Source organism: Condylostylus longicornis, unplaced genomic scaffold, assembly GCF_029603195.1.
Source record: "Condylostylus longicornis isolate FDR11 unplaced genomic scaffold, ASM2960319v2 ptg000044l, whole genome shotgun sequence".
NCBI classification, from domain to species: Eukaryota; Metazoa; Arthropoda; class Insecta; order Diptera; family Dolichopodidae; genus Condylostylus; species Condylostylus longicornis.
Genome location: NW_026578013.1, coordinates 5,380,411 through 5,392,615, shown reverse-complemented (window position 1 = coordinate 5,392,615; position 12,205 = coordinate 5,380,411). Strand labels below are relative to the sequence as shown.

The window sequence follows — 12,205 nt, the reverse complement described above, 5'->3', positions numbered from 1 at the left end:
AACAATTTTAATTTGAACTGTGTTTACTTATCACATACTATACATAAATAAACAAAGCTACTTATGCAATAGATTGGTCGAAAATATAATATATATATGTATGTATGTATATGGGGTGCCCAATTGATATTGTGTGTTAAATGCCAAATTTTTTTTTTGCCTTATATTCACATTAAGAAAATTTTGAAGTACACTTTAACCCTATTAAAATATTAAAAGACAGCGTTGCACACAATTCAAAGAATTTGTGTATTTTAATTCAAATTCCTAAATTTTTGTGTTATAATTTGAGTATTAAAGTTTAAAAGCTTAATTCTAACGCAGCAGAGTATTCAAATGTATTCTAGCAACGTAAATAAAGTGCCAGAATAAATTTAATAAAGTTCATAAATGTAATTCTGCAATTTTAAGTTGAATAAAAGCTCCAACTTTATAGAATTTAATTTCAAAATAAAACTGTTATACAGTTGATTATTAGCAATAATTGCATTCCATTTGAAAATTAAGCACTCTTTGGCAACTCCAGAAAAACTATATTACGTTTATAGTAGGATACATACGTCATATGAGTGTATATGTACTAAAATAATAATAATACATATAAAAATATATAGTAAATCGTTATACTTTTATATTTTTTTTTTGGAATCTTTTAAACTTAATTTAAGACGAAAAATAGTTCTTGTATCGAACTCAATCATACAAATTTATATTTAAGAACAATTTATATTTAATAATATTTTTTTTTTTTTGTATAACCTACCCTCATTCAAATCTCACATTCTCACAATATAGTACATTTCCCGTATACATATGTGTATAACACATACTATATTCCGATATTTATATGATCTGAATTAGTTTTGTATCAATAAATTCCTAGTTTTTTTTTTCTATTTTTCGTTCTCATTTTTTTATGATTATTATTTTATATACGGTTTATATTTTTCGGGATATACTCTACGAATAATATTGTATTAGAGAAGAAAAGAATAAAAGTATTCAAAAAGGATAACAAAACAATTTTATACTGCATATACAAGTATACACCATTAGATACATATACAAAATCGGAAAATATATTCAGGTCACAAAACAAAAAAACAAACCATTCAAAACATAATATTGTGAATTTGGGTAACGCATAAGAGTCATATAGAATATGAGGTAAAATTGAGCAAGAGAGAGATTGAGGGTATTTATAGTTAGAATTGGTATAAGAATATCAACTTTTTAAATTGAAACAATAAAACTAGCAATTTGATGAAACTTCTTTTATACACATAGTTATACATATATGTATATTATAGGTATTTTTAACAGCTACATATGAACATTCTTATTCTTGTATCAGATTGTATATATAACATATTAACAATATGTACAATGTATGTAGAAATGATAAGATGTGGAAACAATTGATTTTTTTTTCCTTAAACCGATACGGTATAATATTTTATGTATGAAGAAGATTGAAGGAAATTGGCATGATGGGGTTTCAAAAAAATTTTTTTTTTCTTTTATAGTTTATTTTTACATTTACTTTTTATTTTTTGCTTTTTTTTTATGATAGTTGAAAATTTTTGGGGTTTTATTATTTTTACTTGTGGTAAAAAAGAAGAAAATATGCAAATATTTTTTTTTTGTACTTTCAAAACTTAGACTACCTATTATACTTACAGTTTTTGTAAAAAATTTGGTGTTTGATTTATAATGCTCTCATATTAGGTATGATAAATATTTAAGTTACGATATACAGTTGTAAATATAACAGTTTTTTTACATTCTGCTGTATCTTTTCTCTGAATCAAATCCAATCCGGTTCGCAATCTATATAATATTGTTTGATTTAGTTTGATAACAAGCTTATATGATCTTGTAGTCTCTTGGAAGTTCTTTAGTTACAGCAACTATAACAGTTTTCCTACTGTTTTTCATTTTAACTGTGGTTCGTAAATAAGTTTTATTAAGTTTGAATACAAATTGTATGATTGTCATTAAGAAAATTTTCATTTGCTGGAAATATAACAGTTTTTCTACATCATACTCTTCACCTCTTCTCTGATTCTGAAAATTTGAATCAACAAGCTGCGCTGACAAGGGGAAAGAAACATATTCCAACCGTTAATTTAAAAGCAATTGTAGGAATACAGCAATCAAAGGGCAGTTGATTAAAATCTCAAAAAATTTATCCTATGGTTATCCCATATGATTGTTTTAATATTTAATAACAGTTGCAGTATATATGTAAACTTTAAAAACTTTAAAAGTTGAAAATTTGTTTTTGGCGTACAATTTCATTTTTATAATATTAAGGAAATTTGATCGAATTTTATTCAGATATTTTCTAGGTACATAATATTATTTTTTGTCTTTTTTTTTTCTTAATAATTTTTTTTTAAATCTTTGAATTGGTTTTGATCCTTTTGCACCTTCTGTGGTAAACCAAATTGTTATACAATATAAATGTAGTTAGAAAGAACCTTCTATGTATTTTTTGTTTTTGTCATAACATAAAACTATTATATTTTATATGAATACAAAATATTCAAAATGTGGTACACCTCAGGTACAATATAGTTGAAATAAATTTGAATTTTATAAATTTTGTACATATTTTTTATATGCTGATAGAAATAAACTGAATATAATAATTGAATCGAATCATCAAAGTTGGTTATCGACAACTTTAATAGCATTTTTTATAAGGAAAAAACGGAAGAGAAAATTTTATTTATTGGCTAAAATTTAATGAATCAAGTTGGTTTAAATGATTGGAATCAAGTTGGCGCACATTTTTTAAGAGAATTATTTAAGCAAAATAGTCTTAGTTAGGTAGTGATGTATTACGGTAATTCACTTAAATTTGATTTGGACATGAATTTGGGATTTGTAATGCAAAATTGTTTTACTCGCATTTTATTCTGAAATTCTTACCTAGCTAAAACACAAAGTATTCCTACTCTGTAGCTAGTATTTTTATGTAATTTTTGAACAATAGGGTAAAAAGAGATTGAGAAAATAGGAATAAAAGAGTTTCCAGTTAAATAGTTTCAGTTTAGATTTGTAGGACCGTAAAATGGTGAAACTAGTTTCTTACTTCTCCACTTCGGAAAATAATTTTGCAATTTCTTTAATTGTTGAGCAATTTGAAACCACCCTATACGTTGAGCCATAAAATGTAAAACACCAGTGATTTCTCTTCATTTTAAAAGCTCAACCCTATATTGAATTTGCTGTTCATTCAAAAATCCAAAAAAAAAATCATAATTTTTATTACAACACCTTTTATATTTACCTTTTTTAATACTGACGCTTCATTTAAAAATTTTTTGATTTAAGCATTCTGAAGAAAAAGAAATGTATGACAAACGATGAAAAAATGTTTGTATGACAAACGATGAAGTTGAACTATTGATCACGTTTTATGCACCAGTCTTTCCCCAAAGTATGTGTATATATGTGTCATCTATATAGGTTGTGCTTGAAAATGAAGTAAATTATTTAAAGTGTACATAGAAAAATTTTCAAAAATGTATACAAGAAATTTTCCTTATAAATTTTAAATGAGTTAGAAAATTTTCACTTTATTTTTTTGGGATGGTAAGGTTTAAGTTTTGTATAGTGTTTTATTAGGTTTTTTACTTATATAGTAGCTGTAAATAGAATTTATTTTATTGTATGTAATAAAATGTAACAAAACTGTGTCTTAAAACTTGTATACTGTTCTATTAATAGAATTTTAAATGCTGATAGAAATAAAAGAGTTGAATTAAAAGGAATGAATTTGTAATGTGTATATATGGCTGTATTGTTAGATTTAACGATATACTTTCGAAATTTAAACAATATGACACACAATAACCCTTCTATACTTTTAAAAATTCAATTCACGTGAATTTGAAAATTTTATAAATTAATTACTTTTTATGTACTGGAAAAAATTCAATACTTTTTTTCTAATAATAAATAATTAAATTTCCTAATAATTTTTAAAATAGTTTTTGATTTCCATGTGATTTAGATATTCGCATACGAAGTGAAAAACAAAAAGTAAATTGATTTTCGAAATCTTAAAATTGTTGTTGGAAATATTTTCAATTTAAAACCAACAAGTTCAATGTAAAATAAAATAAAAATTACATTTACAAAATTTAAAAAAAAAATTCTTAAATATTTTAAATTACACGTCGGCAAACTTTTGTGTTTTATGGGCAAATATGTTCTCTATGAGTATGAGTAGAGGCCACTCGAGGTTCTTACATTACCTACTTACAAGAATGTTAAACATTTTCAACTGACTTCATTGATTATTTTGACAAATAATAGATTTTTATATAATTTTATATTCCCATATCTAATATCTACGATTGAATTCCAAAGATTATGAAAAATTTTAATAGTCGCAATCGAATATATTTTTCTCTTATTTTCGAATTTCCAAGCATATGCCACATTTTTAAGTTGAATGATGCATTCTGCCCATGGGCCGCACATTGCAGACAGCTGTTTTACATTATTTGTTGTTTGAATAATTATAATTTAAAATATTGTCATATAAGTGTCTAAAAATAATCTACTCATATAAGCTGTTTACTAAAGCCCATTTAAGATCGATATTTTAATTTTGGAACAATGAAAATTTTAAATTAAGATGCAAAACCCTCCCGCACAATAACACTCAAATAAATTATTATAGAAGGCTTTTTATAATATTTTAAATATAAATTTCTACAATGATTGCTGATTAAAATTTTAAAAGAAACTTTTTCTTTTGTAATACTTTGTAATTTAAAAGTTTAAGAAAATCCTATTTTGTAGCTATATGTACAATCATACATGAGTACATTTAAGTAGTAATTTACAAGTGTAAAGTAAAAAAAATTCAAATAACCTTTTGTAATTTCAAACAACCTTTTATAAAATATTCTTGCAAAACAATTAATTTATTTCTCACCGCACTCTACAATTATTTAAACGATACTAGCATAGCGTTAACATTATATGGAAGTGTAATAGCACAGTAGCATATTGTGTCCAATAACTTTACTCTTCTATATTTATAATATTTAAAATGAATATACATTCTGGATTTGAACTCTTTATATTATCCCCATCATTATCTTATATAAAAAAAAATGTAATAATTAAATTGCCTTCAAGCATTTTACATAATAGAGTTCAGTTTTTTTTTATTTTATTTATTTTATATAATATTATATAAAATATTTTACAACAACCACACTATTATTACTGCTGCTGCTGATGCTAGCTATACTACTTTTACCAATCCTATTTACATTTTTATACAAATTTTTGCCTATATGTATGCTAACATAAATATCATACTTTGAATACAGTAGAGGTTATAGTATACCCGATAGGAAAGAAGTAAAATAGAAAGAAAGTAGAGGAGTGGAGAAAGAGGAAATGAAAGAAAAAAAAATTAAAATTAATTAAAAATGTTGAAACAGTCACATAGAGAATAAACAATAAACCCAGACGTTGTACTTTCATCTTAATTGTTGTTTACCCAACACAATCAACATATACAACGATAACAACATTATTTTTAGCTATATAATGTATATTTAGAGCAAAAAGTAACAGTTAAATTGTAAAATTTGTAAATCTTAATATAAAAAATGTCAGAGATATAGTAACAAATGTTTTGGTTTCTCTCTACTATTAACAATTTAATAGTAAACGATAAAGAGTTTTGGCTGTAAAGCAGTGATTTCTAAAGTGGTCTATATAGACTTCCAAGGGTCTATGAAAACCTGCTAAAGGTCTAGGAAAAAATATGAATTTAATTAAATAAATTTTTTATTTAACTTTCTCACATCATAAGTGTACCTTACTACTGTTAGAAACTAAAATCTATCAAAGATAGTAGCAGGGGTTCTATCAAAAATCGAAAAACTCGACAAGAGGTCTACAAGAGAAAAAGTCTGGGAGCCTCTGCTCTAAAGATAACAAATACTAATACTAATTTAAACGCAACAGATTCCGCGCAACCTTTTAAAAATTGGAGGCTATTTGTAAGTTTTACAGGGTCAGTCGAGTTGCAATTGATATTCGATCTTATTTATATGCAACACAAATTTTGGCTCCTACAACGGTACATTAATTAAGCAATCGAATAAACCTAAAAAAAAAAAAAACAGCTAGCTTTTAAGTAAAGTCAATTTTTATTTTTTCCTGTAATAACACAACTCATTTACAAAAAATCTAATTAAGAGAGGGTTAATATGTTGCGTATCCCTTAATAAATCTTGTCCTCTTATTGATTATTTATATAGGCACTTCCAGACTTTATATTGCGATTTTATTCCTTAATGCCAGGAAAATCATAGACAAACTGTAAAAATTGTGCTGTATTTGAAGTGATTTCAGATTGAAAGGCGAATAACATTAGAATTTTAAACATTTTTTTCTTCTGAAAATCAATTGGGTATCAATAATCAAAAAAATTTCAAATTGTTTAAGAGATCCAAATTAATAATCTGCAATTTTTACCCTATGAGTTCAAAAGCTGCTAAGGATCGTCTTTATTATTCTACCATAACTAATAATTCTCAAAAACAGACCAAAATCCTTTAAGGCCCATCGCTGTAACTTCGGATTATTTCAAAAGTCATAATATAATATTGATTATTAACAAATTCCTACATATTTTATAGCAGAAACGTGTAACAATGTAAACGTATAATTATGGTTATATGTACATTATGAGAAATGATTTGCATACAAATCACTGCTAATTAGTTACAGTTTACTCAAAAAGTAAAGCACAAATTAAGGTTAAATATATTTTTTCAAAAAAAATAATAAAAAAAAGGAATAAATGAAAAGCGTTGTAGTGTAAAAACAACGTAAGATCCTTTAAGCTTTGCTCTGAGCGTATGTATTAAAACTGTTTACGGAAAATATTAGCTTTCTGATCATGTTATTCATTTGTGATCTGAAACCAGTTTGTAGAAAATTTTTTTTTTATTTACACTTTAAACTTTTTATATCCTTTGTCGGTGCTTGTTTGTTTTTGTACAATTTCCCTTTAAGTATTTTGCTTTACATTTAATTTCAGTATGCTATGCATAACAGCATCACCATCTTATAAATGAATAAAAAAAGCAAAAGCAAGGAAATTGACAATTCAATTTCCGTTCTATGTAAACAATTTAATTTGTTTTTTTCTTTATTTTTAATCCTTTTTTTCATTAAGTATATATACAATAATAATACACAAATACCTCTGCTATATTGGATCTATTAAAATTCCAATCAAGGATATATTGTAATTTTAATCGTTTTTTTTTTATTTTTGTTTTTTGTTTCTTTCCTTTATATTATTATTGTATTATTTTTTTTTGTTTTATATAGGTGAAACGTATAACAATGGGTTTATTTGGTTTAACTGAAGATAGTAGACCTTTAGTACATGCAAAACCAACAACATTAAATAATGAACAACAATTACAACAGCAGCAATTACAATTGCAACAACAACAACAGCAGCAACAAAAACAACATCTTGGATCAACAACTACAATTGATGGTTATGTCAATGAAGGTATTTGTGAACCAGAAAAAATTATTTCTAGTAAATTTGGTGATTCGTGCCGACAATCATTGACAGCAATTTCAACTTTAGATACTAATCAATTTTTGGATAACAGTGAATTTAATTTTAAAAAGAAATATATGCGTGAAACATGTAGTGGTAAATTTTATTTGAAAAAAAAAATTTTAAATTACAAATTAATGAGAAAATTTTTTGTAGCAAATTCAAGTCCTAGAATATTTGGTCCATCTGCATTATTAAAAAATAAAGGTGGTTTAAGTCCAACTGAACAAATAGAATTAAAAGGTGCAGCATGGTTTCAAGCTGGTATATCACGTGAAATTGCTGTTGAAATATTATCAAGCCAAAGTCCTGGTTCATTTCTAGTCCGTCAAAGTAATACAAAATCAGATTGTTTTGTTTTATCAGTAAGAGTACCACCGCCGGCACCGAAAGTAGCTCATTATTTAATATTAAGGACAATACGAGGTTATAAAATTAAGGTAATTTTTCTTTTCAATTAGTATTAGGTGTTAAAATTATTATTATTTTTCTTTTTTTTATATATATAGGGTTTTACCAAAGAATTTACCTCATTAAGGGCTTTAATAACACATCATTCTGTGATGCCGGAACTATTACCAGTTCCATTGGCTTTACCACGTCCAGCAACATGTACGCCAAGACGTCGTAATGTTGATGATTTTGAATCATATGGTTCATTACGTCTCTTAGGAATTTTAAATATGATGCAATCAAATCATAATTTCGATCGGGAAAATAATTCATAGTTCAAGGAGCGCTATTAAAAAATTTTTTTTTTTTAAATGTTTATTTATTCAAATTAATTTGAACAAACTTTGAATATTATTTTTCAAAGACAAAAGAAAAAAAACGACAAAAAAAAATAAAAATTGTGTAATTTTCATTGTTAATTTTTGTTATTGAAAAGGAAAAAAAGTGGTTGTTTTTTTATGTTTTTTATGATTAAAAAAAAAACGGAATGAAATTATTGAGAGAAACAATAAGGAAAGTATTTAAATACAATTATAATAGATTTTCAAAAATAGTTTAAGAAAAATCAAGGATAAAATATTGATTATCCTTGAGAATATATTTTTATTCTGCTTTTTGTTACACTGTTAAAAATCACTTTGTTGCTGCATAAAATTCAAAAAATTTACTGAATATAATGGAAACAGAGTTCTTGGAACATGGAATTTTATTTCATTAAGGTAAGTCGCTTCCCTAAGTTTCATAAAATTTAAAAATAATTGTGTAGTCGGTTAAAGTGTTTGCACTAATTAAAATCGCAGCCATTTGTTTATGATTTGTGTACGAGTTCTCAATTATATTATTCTTAGATTTAAATTTTACATGCTTTCATTTAAAAATGTAAACTGGATCAAACCAAAATTTCTGAAAGAAATCTAACGTTTTAAGTCTAAAATTTTTGTTTTTCAGAACATAATTTAGATAATATTTTTTTTTTTAAATTTTATCAGTTCTTAAAACGGCTAAAATTTTATAAGTTCTTAAAATATTACGTGATTTTTATCAAAATATTTTAAAAATTTATGAACACATTCCTAAATTTCAATTATTCTTAGAATATTTTTAGACTTTCGCTTAATTAATTTTTATTTTCTAAAATCGTACTCTAACTATTCTTGTATTTTAAAATTAAAGAATATTAAATCGAGCACGTTTTATTAGTAGCTTGTAATAGTATTGATACATGCTCTTGTGAACATATGGAACATGTTCAAATGAATGATTATGTGTAGCATCTCATGTAAACAATAATCAATCATGTAGATTACAGTATAAAGCAATATGAACAACAATTTGACGGCAATTTCTTCATACCTTTGCTGTTCAATCGGTAGAGTGTCCGCGTAGAAAGCAGTAAGTCACTGGTTCGGGTCCAGTTCAAGAAGAAAAACTTTTTAAATTTTCTCCTTGTTCCTTTGATTACGTCTATTCATATATGTGTCATACGAGTACTATGTGTTTTCATTCAAATGCAGCCTTCATTCATACTATGTGTCTTTAGACAATTGCAGAACAGGTATTGATCATCTGTTCTGCAGTTGTATGAAGAAATTTCCACTAGTTATTCTTAAAGAATTAATAATAAAATTATAGAAAAAAAAAAAATTTGGTGAAAATAAAAAATTTAATTATTTTTATTGTTACTACAAATCGTTTTTGTACATTCCGATTATTAATTAATTAAAAATCTCTTTACCTATACTAATTATTTTATTTTTTCTATCTCTTTTTATACAGATAACACCAGTTCTTGGCAGCTCAATCTTCAATGTACAATTTACAATATTTTAGACTCGCATCATATATAGCACCTTTTTAATTGAAAAAGTTATTAACAATGTATAATAACTATATTAATTAAAAAGTGATCTAATTAATCCTTAAAACAAAAATAACAAACAAGCATACAAAAAATTGGAAAGAACTCAAAAGGAAATGCAAAAAAAAAATCTATTATATAAGGAATTAAGAGGAAGACGGACAAATTAAAGAAAATTTTCCTTGAGTATAAATACAACAACAAACAAAGAAACACAAAATACACAAAATTATATTGAATAAAAAACTCAAAAACCTGTGGTATAGCCGGATAGTGCCTCAATTTGAGATATTAAAAAAAAAAATAAGAAAACAAAAAAAAAATTCAAATACTACAAAATATTAATTTAACAAAAAAAAATTAAAAAAAAAAAAAATAATAATTAATAATATAAAAAATTGTACTTAAAAATTTGCAACGCAAAACGCGGGATGAAATCCTGATTATACGGGAAAATTCCTATGATAAACACACGCCATCTATATATATGCATAAAATACATTACGACAAATAAATTTAATTATTTATTTTGTCGTATTTATAATAAAAAAAGAATGTTAAATTAATTATTAATAATAATTGCATGTTAAGTTAAAAAAATTAAACAGTGAGTAGAAAACCAAAAAAAAAAAACAAAAAAAATTAGAAAAACAAAATACAAATACATACAAATAAAAAAAAACTATTAAAATTACTACAAAAAAAAACAAAAACAAAGTCACATATTTAAGCGCACTAGTAAGAGATTGTAATAGTTTTTACTGAAAAATAAAATTTAAAATTTTTTTTTTTTGAAATAAAATGAAAAAAACAAAACATAATTGAAAATCCTTATTATATAAAATTATTAATTATTGAAAAAGCAAAAACTATTGTAGTAGTTTTAGAAATGTAAAATGATAGTTTATTATTTAAAAAAAAAAATAAAGAAAATAACAAAAAAAAAAAATAAATTATTATTATGAAAAATGTTGTGTTAGTAAATTACAAAAAAAAAAGGAAAAAAAGAAAAAAAAAAATCACTAAAAATGATGAAAAAATTTGAGAAAATAAAAAAATTTATTTTTTAAAAATAATTTAGTTGATGTAAATTTTAATTTAAAAATCACAGAAATTGGTAACAAAAACTTCCTGCCGTGTTGGTTCCACCACGATTGTCACATTGAGCTTATCCGGAGATAATTTTTTTTTCTTCGCCTTACTTCTTCTTCTTGGGAGCATTAGAATTCCATTTGAATTTAGAGTCAAGCATCAGTTTCACAGTTTATTGAGTTATCTAGGCGGTGAACAATCTGCCTTAGTTTTTTTTATACTAAATATTGAAGGTTATTATAATATTTGTTGTTTATTTTTTATTGGAATGTAATATCGAATATTATTGGATATATGGGCAATTTAAAATTTTATTTTTTATAATATTGTATGTTAAGCTATATAATATTAAGTTAATTATTATAGTGACAAGGTTTTGAACCAGAAGCCCTTCGGTTAAAAGACTGGTGTCACAATCAATCACCATTTGTCAGATATCCGGAGATAAAACAGGTCTTATAGAAGGCAAATAATTTAAAAATATCGAATAATATTACCGAATATAATGATATTATGAGATTTCCATTCTCAGCATGAAATTCTCATAAATTTTCTTTTAGTAAATTTGATCGTAAAAGTTTCAAAAACTTTATTAAATAGACACAAACTATTTATAGGAATTAGTTTTTCGTTTAAAATAACAATGTCAAATTATGTAATATCAAAATTACTATAAAATATCATTATCACTTAATTATCCGATGATCAGAATAAGTTGAAACATAAAATTTATGACTTCAATTATCAGGACATGGAAGAATTTTTATTTTTGATGATTCATATAGAATAATATACGTATAAGAGGTGTTCGACTTCGCTTAATGGATAAATATTTTTTTTTATTTTGCGAAAAATTATTGAAATTCTAAAATAAAAAATATTCAATCGTACACACAAGTGCTACCACTCTCAATCTGAACACACAAGTGTTAGCACACTCAATAAAATTTTAAATTATTTTAATAATGCAGAAATTTATAAAATTATAAACATTTTTTAAAATTTTCTTAGCTCTAACTCCAGCTTATCTAACGTATATATCTAACGTATGCGCAACCAATTAGATCATTTAATCAATTAGAATATAAAAGGAAAAGGTTTATCAGAGTTAATATTTTTTAAATGAAATTTTAAATTCTGTTCAAAATCAATTATATAAATACCATTGTTATAGA

At 24.6% G+C, this 12,205-nt stretch overlaps 1 protein-coding gene across 1 annotated transcript in view; it reads left to right on the top strand.

Annotated features, from left to right (window-relative positions):
* The window catches only part of LOC129610303 (EGFR adapter protein-like), a 105,037-nt gene extending 94,195 nt beyond the window's left edge, over nt 1–10,842 (top strand). Inside the window, exons 5-8 of the mRNA XM_055522837.1 lie at nt 7,384–7,723; nt 7,784–8,067; nt 8,137–8,799; nt 9,857–10,842. Of these exons, the coding sequence (XP_055378812.1) occupies nt 7,384–7,723; nt 7,784–8,067; nt 8,137–8,355 (843 nt within the window). The 3' untranslated portion in view covers nt 8,356–8,799; nt 9,857–10,842. The remainder of the gene's footprint in view (nt 1–7,383; nt 7,724–7,783; nt 8,068–8,136; nt 8,800–9,856) is intronic.
* The last annotated feature ends 1,363 nt before the right edge of the window (nt 10,843–12,205 follow it).